Below are 20,490 nucleotides of genomic sequence, written 5' to 3' on the forward strand. Positions count from 1 at the left end.
ACTCTTGAGGTCTTTTATACCTCTAACATTCTGTGAATCCCACACATAAGATACTGGCAGAGGGGAAACTCAAGTTTGTGTTTCGGGTAAGGCTAGGGTGGCTCCCAGAGCTGATTTGGTTCTGAATCTGTGATTTCAACATTGGGGGTGGAAACTGCTTCCACCAGTGCACTTCCCCTGCAAAGCAGGGTCTTAATGAGATGCCCGGGGGCACTGAGAAGTGAAGTAAATTGCTCGGGTTCATTGTCTGGGTTCATTGTCTTTTGTCTCTGCTGGAGAAGAACTTGAGATTAGCAGTATTCCTGGTCTCAGGGAGCCATGTGATGAGGTTTGGGGTTGAGGGGTGCTTGAGACCCCAAAATACCGACATGCCGGGTCCTGCCGAATGAATCTGAGTGCCTTCATGGAGGCAAGATGAGACTTATATACAGAAAGATTATGGGAGGGATTGAGGGATGATCTCGAGTAGTCTGGAATGACCAGAGGAGGTGTTTAGAGCAGACTGGGGTAACTGGAGTGAAGTCAGATGGTAGGGTGGGAAAGACTATGTGGAGATGACAGACAATAGAGGGCTAGGCTATTTGAGCATAAAAAGCCAGATCAGGGTGGGAGAGGGGTTCCCACAGTCTAATCCTCATCATTCCCCTCTCAAATGAATGGGACCCAAAGTCTTTTGGGGTCAGGTACAAAGGTCTCAGCTTCTGAAATTGCTTCCTGCTGGCAAGGGGTGTAGAGTTGTCCCTGCCTTGATGGGTCCCATTCAAGGGGTACATAGTCCAAGCAGTCATCTGGAAGTTGATGGTTTGGAGCCTGGAGGAGACAAACCTGGCAAAAAGGTTAAGCAAACAAGAACCAAACAGGCAGTATAGGAGTATAGAGAAAGGACAATTTCCCTGGCATAACCCAGGGGGCCCTCTATGACCTCTTGACCTCTATGGTATGGTGAAGAATGACTATTATGTACCTAGCACCCCTAACCACTTGTTCTGTGTACCACACTACTTCAGGCATCAGGAGTGTGTAGCACACCTGAAGAATTAGGTCAGGGGTATCTAAGAGCAAGGCCTGATATTTGGTGAGCCTGTTGGTTAGCCAGGCACTGGTGGCCCTCTGCTTCCAGGATGCTCTGAACTCCATAGGGAGTCAGAACTTCTAAGGGCTGGCCAACTAGAGGTTTAGAAGCTTCCTCAATTAGAATGACTGTAGCAGCCATGGAGTCTAATTGTTTTGAAAAACAGGCAGCCTGGGTTTAGGTCCTAAGGACTGGGTTAAGACTCCCAAAGCCTGTCCTCTCCTTTCTAGATTAGGTAGAGCTAATGCTGGAGTGGTGGTCAATTTAGTTTTCAAAGTCTCAAAAGCTTTAGCTTGTCAGGGAGTGAGTCAGGGCCTTGAGTGGAGTCATAAAGAGGTTTAGCAATGAGACCAAAATTAAGGATCCAGAGTCTACAAAATTCAGCCATGCCTAGAAAGGTTCGAAGTTGTTTCTTAGTGGCTGGAATAGGAATAGACAGTATTGTCCCCTTCCTCTCCAAGGTTAAGGAGAGGTTAAGGATCGAGAGAAAGGCATTAGTTCGTGGCCCAGATACTTCATGAATTGGCATGCTATCTGGACTTTGTTTGAAGAGACCCCATAGCTTCGAGTACCCAAGAAGTTAAGGGCTTCTGCAGCAGCCAAAGATGCCTCCTGAGTGGGTCTACAAATAAGAATATTATCCACATACTGAATTAAGCTACTGTCAGCTAATTTCAGATCCCTTAAATCTTTTCCCAAAGCCTGGCCAAATAAATGAGGGCTATCTCGAAACCCTTGGGGCAAAACTGTCCATGTTAGCTGACATGAACTTGATTCCCCTAGAAGTATCCGTTCAAAGGCAAAAATAAATTGTTAGTTTGTGTGCAGAGGTAGACAGAAAAAGGCATCTTTGAGGTCCAGGGTGGAAAACCATTGCATACCCCCAGGAATCTGAGTTGGGTTGGGGACTCTACACTGTATAGGAATGACAGCTTCATTAACAGCCCCGAGATCTCGGACCATTCAGTACTCTCCATTAGGCTTTCTTACAGGAAGGATAGCAGTGTTGCAAGGAGATTGACAAGGGACAAGGATTTTATACTTAAGGAACTTTTCAATTAACTGTTGTAGTCCTTCCCAGGCCTTGGACTTAATTAGTTATTGCCAGCCATGGGGGAACTCTTTGGGATCTTGCAGGGGAACTATGGCTGGAGTGGCAGTAGCAGCTCACCCTGGAATTCCCTGATCCCAAACAATTGGCTCAACTCTCTCCCACACTTCTGGGGGAACATGGGGAGGTCTGGTAAACAGAGGGAAAACAGAAATGTGAGGTTTAACTAGAGAAAATTGGCTCCCCAATTTCTCCATCAAGTTCCTTCCAAACAAGGGGGCAGGGCCAGAGGAGAGCATAAGGAAGGAATGTTCAAACAACAGATCCTCAAGTAGGCCAGGGAAGGGGTATGTCTGGAGATATCCCTTAATTTCCCCTTCAATGCCCATGACCCATTGGGTCGAGGGGTGGGTAGGGCCAGAGTAATTGGTTAAAACAAGAAAACGGAGCCATGATAATAAAGTGTGTAACCTTACCTTCAGCCTTGATTTTGCCCAGGGCTCAGCAAGAGAGGTGGAGAAAGTGGGAGTGCTGCTAAACCCCAGGCTCCCTCGTCCTTCCAAGTCTTGAGAAGACTGGAGGACAGGGTACTGGGGGGGGGAGGCTCCACCACTTTTCCAGCCTTGGGGACAATCCTTCCTCCAATGTCTCTCCTGGCCACATGGGCATAGTCCTAGAGGCATAGGTCTTGAGGGCTTCCTCTGGAGGGGCCCTTCTTGGACCAGTGACCCTCCTTGTGGCATTGAAAGCAGGTTTACCCCACTGCCCATGTTTCCAGGCTTCCTCCAAGGGAGCATCCTGGAGGGGTGCTCCTTGGGTCTTTTCCTGGCCATGGAAGCAGCCAAGAATTGAGCGTGTTCTGTCTCTAGCCCTTTCCCTGAGTTTTTTTTCCTCTACTGCAACCAGGTCTCTCTTGTTAAAGACTCCAAAATCTGTCCCCAGTAATTGGGCCGGAGGTATTTGGGGTCCCATTGCCGATTTCTGCAGTTTTCTCCTAATATCTGGGGAAGCCTGATTAATGAAATACATACTAAGGATTGCCATCCCTTCAATAGAGTCAGGATCCAAATTTGTATACTTCTTAATAGCTTCTACTAGCCGATTTTGGAAAAGGGCAGGGTTTTCCTTTTCTCCCTGAGTAGTTTCCCTAATTTTTTTGAAAATTTGCTTTTGAAATGCTGTTCTTAGGCCTTCTAATAGGCAAATTACCATATGATCTCTCTTTTCTCTCTCTTCACTCTTTTGATAATTCCATCCTGGGTCACTATTGGGAATAGCAGCTGTACCTGGGGGATATTTCGTGGGGTCATCCTAGCTAAATGATCCTCGAATTTTTGGGCTTGTTCCCAGATCCTCCTCTTCTCCTCAATGGTACAACTGGTAGAGAAGAGGATATGCAAATCACCCCAAGAATGCTCAAATTGTAGGGACAGATCCCTAAAACCCTCAGTAAACTTAGTGGGATCTTCTGAGTATCTCCCCAGTTTCTCTTTAACCTGAATGAGATCTGAAATGAAGAATGGAACATGCACTCTGTCCCACAGGGTGAGGCAGGCATTTCCCTCGGGGAAAAAACCCTGAAGGTGCTGTGGGGACTGAGGCTTGGGGAGGGTTATAGGTATAGGAAGTCCCACTTCTTGTGAGGGAGGGGCTGGGGAATGCCGACTGAACTAGATTAGACTGCAAGGCCAGGGGATCAGCTGGTACCTGAGGAGGGGGGTGAGGGTCAGAGGGGAAGATACTCCAGAAACTGCCATGGGACCCAAGGCCCAGACCTGAGTAGGGGTCACCTCGGGGGTTGGGCCCATGATACTGTAGATACTGTAGGGCCTGCAGTAGGGGGCAGGCCCGGAGACCAGAACCTGAGTAGGGACTGCCTGGGGGAGAAGGGCTGAAGGGGGAGTTGCCTCAGTGAGACCTGTGGCTGGGACCTGAGCAGGAATTGCTGAGGCGGGAGGGGCCGGAAGCTCTGGGGGTCATAAGAGGGTCATCCAAAATGTCCTGTTGACCCCCATTCCCCCTTTGTGGGGCAGCTTTAGCTACGAGCATCTTACAATCTTTTCTGAGGATGGGGTTCCAAGAAAGCTCCATGAAGGCCATCAACTTCTATCCATTTTCCTTCGTGGTGATAGTACAATTCTAACTGGCAGAGAGTATTATGTTTTAAAGTCCCCAAAATGGGTCAGGCGTCATGGCCCTGTAGGTGATACTGAGGCCAAACAGTGTTGCAAAAGAACACCAGCTTTTTCTTTTTAAGTTCTTTAGAGAAACTAGATTTTTCCCAGAGACAAAGGCCAGCTTGTAGGAATTGAAAAGGATTGACCCATTACAGGTGTTTGGGCTTGAAGTCCCTTCCTTTGTAATAAAGGAGAAGTTAGGAGTAAATATCAAGAGACAAACAAAACAAGACCAAAAAAAACCACCAAAAGTACCTGAAGTCCATGTCCTCCATGCTTCAGAAGCTGTGCCCGGGTCCATGGACTCCAGCATAACGACTGAATCAGGCTGAGTAAGAGACCGGTCTCCTAGCTGTCTGACCTACTAGGACCAAAAAGGACCTCCAAATACTTGGAGAGTGAGAAGGGGATGGGGAGAGGGGGAGGCTTACATATCTTCCAGTCTTGGCTGGAGAAGAATTTGAGATTAACAGTATTCCTGGCCTCGGGGAACCACATGATGAGGTTTGGGGTTGAGGGGTGCTCGAGACCCCAAAATACCGACACACCGGGTCCTCCCAGGTGAATTCGACCCAAGCCTTCTCAGCCAAGGAAAAACAAAGTTTGTTAAAGATTTGCCGTATCAGGTAGACTTAACGAGCCTGAGATCTGTGGCGCTCATGCCAGTGGGCCAGATTAACCTAAACTGAGCTAGGTTGAATCTGAGTGCCTTCGTGAAGGCAAGATGAGACCTATATACGGAAAGATTGTAGGAGGGATTGAAGGGTGGTCAAGTAGTCTGGGGTGACTAGAGGAGGGGTTTAGGGAGGGTCTTGAGGAGGAGTCTAAGGAGGATCTTGATAGGACTGGGGGTGACTAGAGGTCCAGACTCCAGGAGTGAGATTAAGGGTGGGAAATAGCTGAAGGCTACCTGGAGATGAAGGACAATGGCTCAGGGAGACTTCAGAGACAAATAAAGTGGTCGATACTGTATTTACTTATGGAAACTCTTGGGACTGAAGCTATTTGGGTAGCTGGAGGGCAGGCGAGAACTGGGGCAGCTGTTGTAGGGAGCTCAATACAACTGGGGACACAGACACAGGTTGAACAGGCTCACTGTGAAGAGCGATTGGAAATGCTGTTTAAGACAATAAGCTTTGAGGTCCAGCAAAGCTCCCGGCTCCTTGTGGGATGGGCCTTCCTGAAGGAGCAAGGAAAGTTTGAAATAAGTAGGAAACCTCCCTCCCTTTAACATAGTCCAATTGTTGCACTATTTTTAAAGCCGCTTGTTTATTTATAGGATGTAGTCTTTAATTGATTTTTTTCTTTCTTTTAAAAACATTTATGCCATTTCAGAGAGAAAAATGAGAACCCAGGTGGTGCTCTCATTTCTCCTCTTCTTTGTGATCGGCTATGGCTCCTCGGAGAACGCCAGCACCTCTCGAGGCTGCGGCCTTGACCTCCTCCCTCAGTACGTGTCCCTGTGCGACCTGGATGCCATTTGGGGGATCGTGGTGGAGGCCGTGGCAGGGGCAGGGGCCCTCATCACTCTGCTGCTGATCCTGATCCTCCTGGTGAGACTGCCATTCATCAAGGACAAGGAGAAGAAGGGGCCCCTGGGCCTGAACTTTCTGTTCCTTCTGGGGACCCTCGGGTTGTTTGGACTGACTTTTGCATTCATTATCCGAGAGGATGAGACCATATGCTCAGCCCGTAGGTTCCTGTGGGGGGTGCTCTTTGCCCTGTGCTTCTCATGCTTGCTCAGCCAGGCATGGCGAGTCCGAAGGCTGGTTCGCCATGGGAAAAGTCCCTCAGGCTGGCATCTCGCTGGCTTGGCCATATGCCTGATGCTGGTCCAGGTCATCATCGCCACAGAGTGGTTGGTCTTGAACGTGGTCCGGGATAAAAAGCTAGCCTGCAGCTACGAACCCATGGATTTTGCCCTGGCCTTAATTTATGACATGGTTCTGCTGGTGGTGACCCTGGGTTTGTCCCTCTTCACTCTCTGTGGGAAATTTAAGAAGTGGAAGAAGAATGGTGTGTGCCTCATCCTTACCAGCTTCCTCTCCATTCTGATCTGGGTGGCCTGGATGACCATGTACCTTTTTGGCAATGCCGAACTGAGCAAAGGCGACGTGTGGAGCGATCCCACCCTGGCCATCGCCCTGGTGTCCAGCGGGTGGGTGTTTGTCATCTTCCATGCCATTCCTGAGGTACACTGCTCAATCCTTCCGTCACAACAAGAGAACACACCCAACTACTTTGATACATCCCAGCCCCGGATGCGGGAGACAGCCTTTGAAGAGGATGTTCAGCTTCCCCGGAGCTACATGGAAAACAAAGCTTTTTCAATGGATGAACACAACGCAGGTAACTCGAGCCAAGCTTTGTCTATGGCTTCTAGCTTCTATGGGCATCTGTCAGCCAGACAATGAAGAGCTAGGCCCTGCTCCCCATAAAGCCCACTTGCTGACCAATCTGAAGTGGTTCCAAGTCCTTTAGTTAAATAAAAGTAGAAATGAGGTCACCAACTTGTGAATGCAGTTAGACCTCAAATCCTTGCCTGATATTCGATGTATGTTAGCTGGGAATTGCTTCCTGGGCATCCCCGTAGGAAGGAGAATACTCAGAGATGAGTTCTGTCCCACAAGTTGCAGAGGGCTATGCTGAGTCAGCCCATCAGAAAGATCATTTGTTCTTCCCAATGGCAGAGCCCACGTTGTTGGATCTGCTTGGTGAGCATTGGGGAACTGTGTATCCAGTCATGGGAATAGGTTTGTAGGAGAGGGCAGGTTCCTTCCCATCATTCCTCCCCAACCCAGCAAATCTTTAGATTCATTTTAGAATGAGAATGTATTTCCTGGCATCCCTGAGCTCAGTGTGGCATAACTTGTAATCAGGAAGAACTAGGTTAAATCCTGCCCCAGAAATTAGTTTTGGGGGACCTTGTGAAAATCATATAACCCACCTGAACCCCACCTTTTTCACAGCTCCTATTTCTCAGGGCTGATGAGAAAGTCAAATGAAATAATGTGTATAAAGTGCTTGCTTTGCAAACCTAAAAGCACTTCCTAAACATGAGCTGCTACTGCTGTTCTAAGAGTCAGCTTGCATGATGGAGAGAGTGTTGACTTAGGAGTTGGGAAGACCTGGGTTCGAGTCCTGCTTCTGACGCATTTGTACCTGTGTGACTCTTTGAAAGTCACTTAACCAACTTCTCAGTGTATCTCTCAAAGACTAGAAGTTATAATTGCATTGCTGTGTTATTAGTGCAGGCAGAATATGAAGAACTAAAGATCCCCATTCTGTGATTGAGATGGTGGTAGGGACCCTCTCTTCCTTTGCTTTGTTTTCGGTTTGGTTTTTTGGGGGTTTTTTGGGTTTTTTTTTGGAGAAAATGGCTTTATTCTCTTTCATATACTCTGAGAGCTAAGTGATAGATCCCCACAGTGCCCGGCTCGATTCTTCATTGCTCATCCTGCCCGTTCTGTATGAGTCTGATGTGTCAGACTCAATGCTTTAGTTCTCTTAGGGCCATGGGAGACCCAGATCTGCTACTAACTGTCTCATTGTGTCTCCTTGAGCAGTCACGACACATCTGAGCCCTAGTATTCCACTGTAAAAAATGTGCATGATGTCTAAAGTGTGTTCTCAAATTCCATTCCATAAGCCTGTGATTCTGATTTACATGGGGAGCCTCTTCTCATCCAGTATCCATAGTCTTCAGGGGCCAAGCCAGTGAAGGCCACATGTGGCCCTCTAGGTCCTCAAGTGACTGAATTCAAACTTCACAGAACAAATCCCCTTAATAAAAGGATTTGTTCTGTAAAACTTGGACTCAGTCAAAAGGCTGCACCCAATGACCTAGAAGGCCACATGTGGCCCTAAGGCTGCAGGTTCCCCACCCCTGGACTAGACAAAAAAAGGAGTAGATGTCTTGGTATGTGTCCTCCCCTTCCCCTGTCTCGATTCAAGAGCCAAAGAGATTGGATTTTTCATTTATTCTATGTTAAGGATCACCTTGTATCTTTAGCAGTGCAAATGACTGCCAGTTGGCTATGTGCAAAGCTGACTTCCTAAGGTGGAGGGTGCCCCTCAAAGCATGCCCCAAATTGTGTCCTGACCTCTAGCAGAGCAGACTCTCCCTGCAGGCATAAATCCATGAAGCAGAAACTTTATCTCACCGTGGCCAGGGCCCTCCTGCACTTGTCCTCCAGCCACAGTTGAGAACAGCTGTTGGAATTCTTGGCATAAGCCCCAGGGGTCTTGAATTTCAGGGAGCCAGGGCCCAAGTCCTCTCCAGTTGGGCCCTTCTCGGGCCAATGAACTCTGACCTAAGAGAATCATGCAAGGTCTGTTTGATTAAACCTGGTCCTCTCCTGTTTCAATCTTCTTGTTTCACTGACGTGATACAAGTGATAGAGGACCACTTGCCCTCCCTTGTCACCTTCCCCGTTTGACACTTCAGTGTTGTGGTGGAGAGGTTCTCAGGGCAAAGAGTATATTCCCGAGCAGCTTATAGCCTTTTGGGTATGTTTGGTGATGAAGCTGATTCCAGTAGCCTCTGTCTCCTTCCTTTTCCCCGAGAGGTATTTCGTTCAGACTTCTGCTTATTTCATATCAGTGCCAGCATGACAGAAGTGATAAGAAATTAAAATGCATTGAAAAATCTAGCACCTCAAGTCACAACTTCGAAAGCCTTGGAGATGTGTTAAACCTTTTAGAGGAATGAGAAGTGCTTTTTTCAAGAGAGAGTACCTTTTTTAGGGGTCATGGTGGATGGAGTATTGGGCTTGGAGTGAAGAAGTCCTGGGTTAAAAATCCCTAAGATAATGGATATGAAGGTCTTTGCAAATATTAAAACTTTATGAAAAAAATGGGAAAAAAATCCCTCCTGATGCTTACTAGCTGTGTGATTATGGGCTAGACTTGTTTCTTCACCTCTAAAATGGGGATAATACCTTTTGTCTACTTCAGGGGGAGGTTGCTGTGAGCTTCAAATCCAATACTTACATATTTAGTTCCATGAATGTCAATTGATCAGAGGCCAGAGAGATTTGGGGATTAGGGAATGACGATCCCACTGGACCATAGGCTACTTTATGTTTATACTAAGAAACTAGGCAGCGTAGTGGATAGATGGGGCTTGGAAGGACCTGAGTTCCTATCCTGCATCAGATACTTACTAGCTGTTTGACCCTGGATAAGTCACCTAACCTCTTTGCCTCAGTGTCCTCAACTGCAAAAATGAGGATCATAGCAGCTACCTCACAGGGGTAAGGATCAAGTGCTATATAAAATGTGCTATTTTTATCATTAGTCTGTCCGCTCTGCACCTGCCACCTCAGCAAATTCCCTAAAGTGATGCCCAGAGATTCAGCAGTTGCTTTCGAGGGCTCCATCCTTCTGTCATGGATGTGACGTATATATGTATATATATATATCAGTGATGTCTACTCAAATAGAAACAGATCCCTGCAGGCGCCATTGACTTAGAAAACCACAAATTCACATTATCTATGTTGTATTTTTATTTCTTTCGTTAAATATTTCCCAGTTACACTTTAATCTGTTCTAGGCTGCACTTGGGGGTTTTGTGGGCCACTCAGTATCTCTGATGTACATCATTTCGCCTCTGTGGGTCTCACTTTTCTTGTTGTAGTGAGAGGTTTGGACGTAATGACCTCCCACTTCTGCAATACCATTATTCATATCTCTCACTGTAGAGGAAGCCAAGGGTTTGCTCATCTCTGCCATTTAGTCCCTGGGCTAATTCATTCCTTGGAGCTTTGGTTACCAACAAGTTACAAACAAACTCTGGGCCTTGCTCTTTGGGTGTGTCTGGAGAAAAGGTCTCACTCTGTTATTGTTTTAGGCAAAGGCAATACAGGGCTTACTTGATCCAGCTGGGTTTCAGCTCTCTGGTTCCTGTGGGGATAGCACTCCAGTTCTGGAAGGGTTGGCATTTCAGAGCCACCTGGATGGCAGCAGGTGCACCAAGGCACTGGGATCAATTTCAATTCAGCAGTTCCTGAAGAATCCTCTAAATCGAGCCTACACAACTTGTGGCCCAGCGGGCTGCTTACGGCCCTTGGACTGCTTGCCGCATGCCAGTGGATTTTGAGAGGACCGTGAAAAATGTGGAGGGCCGCAAGTGGTGCAGGCATGTTCTGAATGAAAACCACTGGGCTAGGCTCTGGAGACAGGGATAGGAATGACTGTGATTTCATCCGTATGGGGAATATCTAGCCCTGCTTCCCAAGGGTAGGAAGTTTTCAGGTGAGAGCATTCTTTCTGCCAATGTTGCTTTTGGCATGTAGAGAGGTTCAGTGACTTGACCAGGTCTTCCTGGTAGTCAGGCTCTGGAGCTATAGACATACTTCTCCGGTCATTTGATCCAGTAAACAAATAAGAAAAATGCCTGGCTCTCCCTACAGCCCAACAGAGACTACCTTTCTGAATAAGATAAGTGGAAGTAGGGACGGCTAGGTGGCCCAGTGGATAGAGCACTGGCCTTGGAGTCAGGAGGAACCGAGTTCAAATTTGACCTCAGACACTTAGTAGGTAAAAGATAAGTGGAAGTAATTCTTAGGTTCATGTTCCCCAATCAGTTGCCCCCATTTCCTGGTTTAGGGAGCAAAGTAAGAGCCTACCATTTGGCCTTCTGTCTCACACTTAAGAGCAAGCGTGAGACCTGGGTTATGACAGACCACATACATAAGAATTTTTCCATGGGAAGGACATTGGCAATGGCAAAGTACTTTCAAATTTTCCTCTGGCTTGAGCGATGCCTCCAGTGCTGGTTCCCTACCTTCAGAGGTAGTTAGTTTCTCAGCAAATGCTTAGGAAAATCATCAGGTATTTCTTGGGCTGGGTCTCTTTTTCCTCAGCTCCTTGACCCAAACCTAAGTCTGCTCCCTCTGAAGTTCAGGTGCTTCTAGGGATAATTTGGGCCCTGGTAGAAATAACTGCATAGCATTCATTGTGACCCTGAGCTTGTTCCTAGGCTCTCTGGCTGTAGGATAGGATTTCCTTAGCAAAACAATTACCAAATGAGGATGATGATGAGAATTGCTGACATTTCTGCATTTTACAGAAAAAGAAACTGAGACTCAGGTTTGGTGACTTGGCCCATGGTCACATAGACAGCATCAGGTGGGATTTAAATCCAATCCAATCCAACAAGCATTTATTTAGTGCCTACTATGTGCAAGGCAGTATACTAGATACTGAGGATACAAAGGTCACATCAAAATCAGTCCTCTCAAAGAACTTAAGTTTTACATGGAGCCTAGATCAGGCCTTGTGCAGGCCTGGCCTAGATCTTCTTGACTCCAAGCCCAGCATTCTGTCACATGCCCGAGGATGGTGGCAACAGCTCCAGAGCGTCAGCTCCTTCAGGAGGTTGTGAATTCCTTCAACACAGAGAGACTTTAGGGTTCTCTTGTCTTTGCATCCCCAGCTTCTAGGACAGTGGCAGGCACATAGTAGGCACTAAAAGACAGTATCTTTTGTCGACACTATTCGGGAAGAGACATTATCATCTTGCCAAGGCAGAACCAGAATTGAGTAGAGTTGTCAGCAAGTAATGAGGACTGGGAGTTCAAGCTTCTCTCCCACAAACACCAGGCAGTTTACTAACTTAGGGACAAACTTTCCAAACCCCACAAATGCCTGATTAGCTACAAAGGGAGGCTAGGAACAAAGCTCCTTTGTGATTTTTGTTTTTAGCCTGGCATGTGACGAGGGGAGGGCACAGTGTGGGGGCAGGAGCAGGGTGTTGATGCATCAGGAAGAAAACAACCACTAAAAAAAATCTGTATCTCCCTTTTTTCTCTTCCCCTCAGCTCTACGAACTGCAGGATTTCGAAATGGTAGTTTGGCAAACCGCCCCAGTGCTCCGTTTAGAAGCAATGTTTATCAGCCCACTGAGATGGCAGTTGTGCTAAACGGTGGGACTGTAAGTATCAAAATGTGATGCTATGGCAGGAAGCTTACATTGGACAGTTCTGGGGAACAGCTTCATTGGGGATGGACGGCACCGTTTAAACTGCTTGCTCTTCTTAAAAAGACAAAAGCTAAAAATGACCTCACTTGCAGCTAGTATGCATGCACTGCTTACATTTTCTTCTCTCCCTTCGCCCCATAGAGTTAAAATAAAATCACCCGAATTTAGTCAGTTTGTAGTTTAGTTTGAGAATCCTGTTTTCTTGAGACTATTCCGCATCACCAGTGGTCCCTGACAGTATAAGTGAGCCTGTAGGCACCACCTCCCCCGAATTTTTCCTTTACCCTCAGCCATGTCTGCTGATTCACCTTTTGAGAAAGGCCAGCCAATTGAAAACTATAATCTCTTCCAGATTTTGTTGATGTTCAGCCTAGCTCCGATCTCCCCTTTCTTCTCTGTCAACCTGTGTGCCCCAGGGTCAGCCCAGGGAACTCCCTGGAGAGAGATCCCTAAAGGCTTGAGAGCTTGCTCACATGGAGATCACCATTTCCTCCCCTCAGACACGGTTTGGCCTGTCAGTGTGTTAAAGCCTTGCTCTGTTCTCATGGCAAGAATGGGTTAGCTAGCTGGTGCCAAACAATCTTTCAAGAGAATGGTCATAGCCATTTTCCTTTTCTGGAATGGCATTCTTTTTCTGTAGCAATCCAGAGAGGAACTCTTCATCTCCACATTTAATTTCCAAACATGGCTATGTGCTTCTTTAAAAAAAAAAAACAACCATTCATAAGCCTGTTTACACATGTCAAGTACATTTCCATTTTTTATATCATGTGCCGATTCCATAACTCAGCCTGATCACAATGGGTCACCAATAACATGAGCCAATGATTGGGATTCTTGGTGAATGTACATCAGGCACAGGAAACCTTAGATTTTATTTAGATGTTTTGCTCTTTTACTTTTCAGTGGGATGTCACAGATTAGTTGGGCAGGAGATCAGAAATAAACAGTATCATAGATTAGCTTTTATGAGGTGTAGGTCCCTTCCCCACAGTATGCACAGGGCCAAGCTTTGGCCCTCTGCCAAACTAATCTATGTCATGAGTGTTTGGTCTCCATGCTGTCAGGAAATATGATTTGGAATCAGGCCTAGGATACCTTGGTTGGTCGATGACTGTTTTAACCTACCTGTTCCTATCGAGTGTGGGTAAATATGCCACAGAGCAGTAGCTCAGAATAAGGGGAAAGGGTTTGTGGATGTAGAACTAAAAGTCATTTAGGCCATTTTCATGGTGGGGCGGTGAGGTTATGCTTTGTTATTAAAGGATGAAGAAGCTGCACTGAATAAGAAAGTCAGCCGTTCCCACTGTGCTGACATTTATTTCGTGAGCTCTGCTTTGTTTGGCCAATTTGAAAACGACGGCTTATTCTCCTAATAACTTTCTAACAGTGCATATGTTGACATTGACTTTGGAAAAGCAGCGAGTTCCTAGTTATGGATTTGCTATCCTTATTTCCAGATCCCAACCGCTCCTCCAAGTTACACCGGAAGACACCTCTGGTGAAAGGCTTTTCCAAAGTTCCAGAGGATAAGAATCTCTGTTACAGATTTTATTCCCTGGCTGAGTCTTTCTGGGGGAGAAATCACTAACAGTGGCGGAACAAAGTCACCTGGAGCTTTCAGAATCCCAGATAATGGGCTTTCATGTAAATGTGAACACTGGTGAACTGATGAGCTAACCACCCACAAAATACCAAACCAACCAATGAGTTTGCAAACTAAAGCAAAGCTAATTTCCTGTAGAATTAGGCTTACTCTTAAAATGCAACTGGGCAGACTGTACCCTCCAAGTGTAGAAGAGCCAAAGTCACGGTGACTGCTGAGCAGGCCTGATTTGCTTTGAGTGCAGGTTTCCTTGTAGGGCCTCTCCCAATGGGATCCAGGCTGCCTCCCTCATAAGGTTGGCACTTTATGGCTAAAGCCTACAGAGGGGCTTTCCCACTTGGTTGCTTGTTGGTGTACGCTTTGCCAGGGGTCAGAAAGTAATTTGGTTATCAGTTTTGTAAGTGTGTGTCTGCGGACATACTTAGATTATGTGGCGTTTTATTGAGGGTGGGGGCCCTGTTTAACACTGAGAGGAGCATTGCATTGCCTGTGAAAAAGCAAGAAACACTATTAGTGAAGGGCCCCCTCCCATTCTGAAGAAGTGAATGGAATCTGGTTGTGGATTCGTGGATCACATTTAACGTGGTGTTGGACTGGTGTTTGTTTTTTATGCCCCTACCTGTGATATTCCAGTTAGAACAGACGGGCCCAAAAATGGAGCCAGAGGGAGACGTGACCTGTGTCATGTGGTACCAGACTGACGTTCTCAGTGTTATCAAGCTTCTCTCTTCCCATCCCACTTCCCCAGAAGCCCACTGAGGACCTGGTGGTCTAAGGATCTTTCTGATTTATCTAGATTTTATTTCCAAAGGTGCAGATGGGGGCCACCTGCCCAGAAAGCCAGAGGGATGAGCCGTGGCTTTCCCAGAGTCCTATAAGATGGCATATCAAGGGTCCTACTGCTTAGTAATGCAAAGACCTTATCTGTTCCTCATATCAAGGTAGTGGGATCTCTAAGAGGAGGAACATTTTTGTTTGTGGATTTTTTTGTTTTTTGTTTTTTGGGCTTTGGAGTAGAGAAGACAAGTTTGTTAGATGTTTTTATCTTGGTTAACTGCAAGTTCTCTGAAAATAGTAGTTTCCAAACCCATTACTTCTGCCATAGTTTCCATCTGTCTTGAGCAAATCATCCTGTTATTTTAAATTTAACATTTATTCAGTGCATATCCAGCATTAAAAGCATCATGGTCTCCTCATTGTTTAGCCAACATGATCTGCAGCTTTCTTCGACGCCTAAAGCAAGATTTTAACCTGACAGTATTGGATATAGAAAAGAGGATGGGTTCTTTTGCTATATAGCACAAGCTATAAGAAATCTATTTTCTAGTCTTTTAAAAAAAAAGCCACAAAGAACATGGAAAAGGTCAATGGTTGGGGAAAAAATGGTAACTGACTTTACAAATGGAATACATCTATGCCGAATAATTCTAACAAAACCTCTAATTCTTTCTCCACCTGACTTTTGGCTGTGCCCTATATGCCCTCCACCCTCTGCATAGCACTGGGGGAAAAGGAGGTTGATATCGCCATTCTTGCCGTGATCATCTTGCAAGTTATTTTCTTCCCCTCTCTGCAAGTTCATTTCCCTTTCTGCCATGCATGTGAAAAGAAAGCATGGCATGTGAGTGCCTGCCCCCATCATATCTCATCTCCAGTATCAGCCCTGGGAGCATGCGCTTGCTTTTAGAAAACCAGACATCTGACCTTAGCCCTTAGTGTGTGTTCGGGAAGGTGATTGATTATTAGATGGTTTGGAAATTTAAGTATTTGGGGGAGGGGGGATGTTAGGAAAAGGGTGGGGGGTGGGATGTTGCATGCAGAACCCATTATTCTAAAAATAAAGAAATCTCCTAATGCCTCAATCTAATCCAATTAAAAACAAGTTACACATTCTTGTGCCAGGAAATGGTTACTTATCCCAGCTCTCTGAAGTCATTTGGAGTTGTAGAATGCCATCAGTGACATTTGCCTGCAAAAAAAAGTCTCACTTTCTGAAAGGAACCATTAACGATGTAACTTTCCTCTAAGCTGTTATCAGAATGTCTAAGGTGACTGTGGCCTAGATGGCAGGAGTGGTTTCTCTTTGTAAATGCTACTGCTGGAAAGCAATATTCACTACAATAAAAATGACAGTGTTTCTGTTCCTTGGACAATTTTCTTTCAGACAGTTATCAGATGTGTTTTTAAGGTTCTGTTTTTGGCAGGGCTTAAAGATGGGAATGAGCTAATAAACTGTAATTTGGGGTAGAGGAGTGGTAATCCCAGAAAAGAGAGGATCGTTGTTTTCCTAATAACCTCACATGACTCCAAGATCTTTGCCTGGCCATGTCACTTTGCCTGTGACAGTGATTGGCCCAGAGAGCAAAATGTGACAAGGCACCTCCGTTTATTATTTGTGTAAACAAGATGTGTTTACTTTTAACTTTGAGTAAAAAGGCTTACAAGTAGCACATCCGTGATTAAAACACACAGTTGTAAGCACAAATTATCAATCTCTCAGCATTAAGTTATCAGAAGCCATTCTGGGGCCATAAAAGCCACCATGTCCCTTTTTGGTATAAAACTGGATGCATCTCTCCGCAGGTGGGGGGGTGGGGAGGGGACAGGGCAGGGAACAGCAATTGTGAAACCCTACAGTGCTTTCAAACTTTGTATTTAAAAGGTGGCTATTCCATGGTTTAAGTAAGAGAAATCAGATGAAGCAGTGGGTTCTGCGCACACCCCAGGGGCCTCTGGGCACCCCCTTGAAAGGTGCCTTTTTCACTCAGAATTAACCGGGTTGTCTCTTGGTTGGTGACAGCAGAGTTTGGTGCCTCGGGCCTAACCAAAAGCTGGGCAAAAAGGGAACATTGTAGCTTTTATAATCAAATGATTCGACTATTATTATACCAGCTTACAGGATTACCCAGCAGGTGCTTTTTATTAATTGATTAAGAGCAGAAGCTCACTTTTGATAGATAATATATATTTATTAAATGTATTAATGTGTATTTTATAATGTACTTTCCTCCCCCCCCCCACCCTGCTGCTGACCATTGCATACTTAAAAAGAACACCTTTAAAGAACTTTCAAGACAATCAATGTGTACCATAAATGACTGTATATAAGAATACAAATTAAGAAGCTTGTAAAGCATGGGCAGATATGTTTTATTTTCAAAATGCTGTTCTTAACAAAAATAAAGGCTTTACTATTTACGTACAATGTTTGTTGTAACTTGTTAAAATGGCCTAACATTTTCCTTCATAATCTGGCCCTATGGCTATTCTGAGGACTTTAGATTCAGTGACCACAGATACTGCAAATCGGAGAATGAATGTGGACTTGATATTAATTTCAGCAGGAAGCTAAAGACCTCTCTACAATATTTCTGGCCTAAAGGTTTGAGCTGAAAACTCACTCTGGCCTCCCCTTTTTGTTGCTTGCATTCGTACTCCCATGGGTTCTAGTAAATGTTAAGGATTGTTATGACCCAAAAAATACTGTTCTTCTTTGAAATTAACTGCTGCAGTAGCAAAAGAATTTAAAATGAGCAAATACTTGCAAAAGACTGTCTGTAGCTTCAGATAAAGAAAACCCAGAATTCCCAAGTTTGGGATCTCAGTTTAAAAAGGAATCTTTTAAATTGCAACTGAGTAGTTCACAAAAGGTGGGAAAATGGATTTGAATGCTTAGGGAGAACCAGAAAATAGTGCATTACTATTGGGACTAGGGAGTGGGCAGCTAGAGAGCCACTGCCACCCTGCATTTCAGAAGCAGTTTTGTACCACAGGAGGGAAACATCTAGACCAATGACTGAAAGGGAAATGTACTGTTTGCAAGAACTCCAGCCTGGTGCTTTTCTCCCAGGTAGAGTGGATTATTGGGGAAAGCTCCAGAGAATAATGCGAGTAAGCTTGTATATAATCGACTACACCTGCCTATGAAGCTGTTTTTTGATGTGTTGTGCACCAGCGACTCTTTATTTTGCCAGCATACAAAGAACTTTCATCGTCTTAAGACTTAAGAATGCAAGAGGCAGATAGCATTTATTTGCTCGGGGCATCTATGATGGTGCTTGGCTTAGGCTGCAGATTGGGAGGCTGTTCTTCATCCTCTAATGTGCATTTCACTGTAACAGAAAGAAGATTCATTAAAAGAGGGAAAACACTCTAACAAGGACACTACAAATATAATGGATGATTCTTAAGGTATGTTTGTGTATTGGGAATGGGAACTTTATTTTTTACCATCAAAAGTTTAAAACATCACCATATCCCAAAACCCCAAACTGAGTTTGTTTCCCAGATTCATTTCAAGTGAAAGTCAAAAGTGTTATTTTCAGGTTTTGTAGCTTTGAGGAATTTTACTGAAAAACTGGCAGATTTCAGTTTCACAGCTCAACACACCCCACCCCCAAAGAGTCAGAATCAGGATGTTGCTGAGGACAACAGCAAGGTCAATGGAGATTCATTTCTTGTGTGTCACAGTCTGGGCAAGAATATGGTCCAGGTGATTTCCCCTGTTCTGCTAAACAGGAAAGACAGCTAAAGACAGAGCTGGGTTGTCTGTGAAAGTAATCAATCCTAAACAGATAAAAGCCTCCTCCCAACCCCCCAAAACAGGGGGAAAATCTGAGAAAATGAAGCCCATACGAAAATTAACTCATTAGTCTGTACTTCTGGTACCATCTTTGCCTTCCAATTACTGTTAATACACAAAACTTACTGTGTCCCCTTCTTTGTAGATGAGGGCACCATTTATAAAGACAGAGTATTTATTTTCCCCCAGTAAGGAGAAATCATGCTTTAGCTATCCATAGTGTCTGGTTCCCCTGCAGGATGCAAAATTAACCTGGCTTGGGCGAATGGGCCTGGCCCACGGCTACAGAGCATAGGTGAGGGGTACTGATTTTTAGCCTGGCAATAGTGTCAGCCCTCTATGGGGTTCAGACACCTAACATCAGTGTTAACAGCACCATAGGCAAGTCCACTGAGCTAACTGACCTCAACAAATAGCTCTCTGCAGCGCTGCAGGGTTCAGAAAAATCTGCCTTGGAAATAGCCACGCTGAGAGGACAAACCGGGAAGAAAATGAGTGACCCAGGTTCTGAATGCCTTTGTTACTATGATTTATGTGTCATGTAACTGGACATTACCCTGAACTTTTGATCTGCGTCACTTTTATTGAAGTCATTAGGAGTTCCACTCCTAAGTTCCTGCACAGCTTTTTTTTCTGTGAATTTGTTAAAGTTAATAGAGTTAAAACATCATCTTGGACATTTTGGACATTGTTATCCAACATATATTTAAAGACAGTCTGACACAAACACTAATATCCGCTTCTTAGTTCTCTGGTCAGTCATCTTTATACAGTCATGTATAATCACAAGCTTAATCCGCAATGCAACCCTCAGTCCAGCTGGCCTTTCCACATCTGCTTAACCAATCCCTAATTTTCTCAGCTTGTGTACAAGAATACAGGCAGACATCACATTGTCTAGGGTTCTGAAGAATTGATCTGCTTTGGGAAACAAGCAGATAGCAGATAGCATACTTAGGATCACGCTTTATTTCAGAGAGATCTGTATTCAGGTCTTTGCCAAGCCACAGAGTCAGAACAGCAAAGCTATAGGAAACTATAGGAAAGAAGAAGAATGGGGAAAGGGGAGGATAATGAATGTTAAATTGTCATTACACATGGTCAGAAAGAAAATATACCAAGAGAAAGGTAAGAAGCACATTATTACGTAGGATCTCCCAGTGGTGTACCAACGTGCACACATCTATTTTGGCTGATCTTCTCAGACGTGAATATTGCAAAATCAAAACTGAAATGTATTTTAGAGCTTATTTAGTCTGGAGGTGTCAAAATGAGGCTTGAACATTCCGCAATGAAGCCCAAACCAGATGAAAATGTAATTGGGAGATGTTTAACAAAATAAATAAAAATATAAAAAGGCCAGATAATATTACATTTTAAAACTAAGTGTGTGGCCCCCAGGGATTCTTATATTCAGGTTAGTGGCTCTCGTTCCTATTTGAGTTCGATATCACAGATCTAGTTCGACCTGATGCATGCATCCGTTTTACAATGTCCCCTTCAAGTGATCCTCCAGCTTCCACTTGGATACTTCTAATTTCAAGAAATGTAGGCTCTCTGGAAGAAGCCACTGTTGGTATTTTTGTTGTTATATAGCTAGACACACCAGATTTGGAAAAGTCTTGAAGTGTTTGGGTCCTTGGCACTCCTCAGCTAGGCTATTTATCATACCTTTTACTCTAGGAAATAAAAACTGACTGCATCAGGTATGAAAACTAAAAAACAAAACCAACTGTGTGAGCGGGTCAGCAAGTTCCCTGGTTCATCCACGTTAGTCTCTGGAAAGTTTCCCTTCCACACTGGAATCATTTGTGTTGTCTTGAAGGTATCCCAGACTTCTTGGGCCAACTCCACCTCTAGAATTTGGGGCCATGAGTTGCTACTTGTCTTTTCTTTGAACTTTGGAATCTTTCCCCTAAATCTAGAATGTGCAGCAAGCTGACCACTGTTCCCTTTTTCATTTGTAACATAATCTGAAATAGTCACTTTCTCCCAAGGTTCCTGTCCTTTCTATT

The 20,490-nt window shown here is 44.9% G+C and overlaps 2 protein-coding genes across 4 annotated transcripts in view; one reads left to right on the plus strand and one right to left on the minus strand.

Moving 5' to 3' along the window:
* GPRC5B (G protein-coupled receptor class C group 5 member B) overlaps positions 1 to 20,490 on the plus strand; it is a 102,439-nt gene that overhangs the window by 16,361 nt on the left and 65,588 nt on the right. The window contains exons 2-4 of one of the 3 annotated variants that reach the window (XM_036741680.1): positions 5,636 to 6,649; positions 12,127 to 12,239; positions 13,748 to 17,095. In XM_036741680.1, the coding sequence (XP_036597575.1) occupies positions 5,644 to 6,649; positions 12,127 to 12,239; positions 13,748 to 13,792 (1,164 nt within the window). In that variant the 5' untranslated portion in view covers positions 5,636 to 5,643 and the 3' untranslated portion in view covers positions 13,793 to 17,095. Of the gene's footprint in view, positions 1 to 5,635; positions 6,650 to 12,126; positions 12,240 to 13,747; positions 17,096 to 20,490 lie in introns of those variants that run through there. The other 2 variants (XM_036741679.1, XM_036741678.1) reach the window with 2 other exon arrangements.
* Positions 17,025 to 20,490, minus strand: part of IQCK (IQ motif containing K) — a 149,696-nt gene continuing 146,230 nt past the window's right edge. Inside the window, exon 9 of the mRNA XM_036741681.1 lies at positions 17,025 to 18,005. Within this exon, the coding sequence (XP_036597576.1) occupies positions 17,923 to 18,005 (83 nt within the window). The 3' untranslated portion in view covers positions 17,025 to 17,922. The remainder of the gene's footprint in view (positions 18,006 to 20,490) is intronic.

This window comes from Trichosurus vulpecula, chromosome 1, assembly GCF_011100635.1.
Source record: "Trichosurus vulpecula isolate mTriVul1 chromosome 1, mTriVul1.pri, whole genome shotgun sequence".
NCBI lineage: Eukaryota > Metazoa > Chordata > Mammalia > Diprotodontia > Phalangeridae > Trichosurus > Trichosurus vulpecula.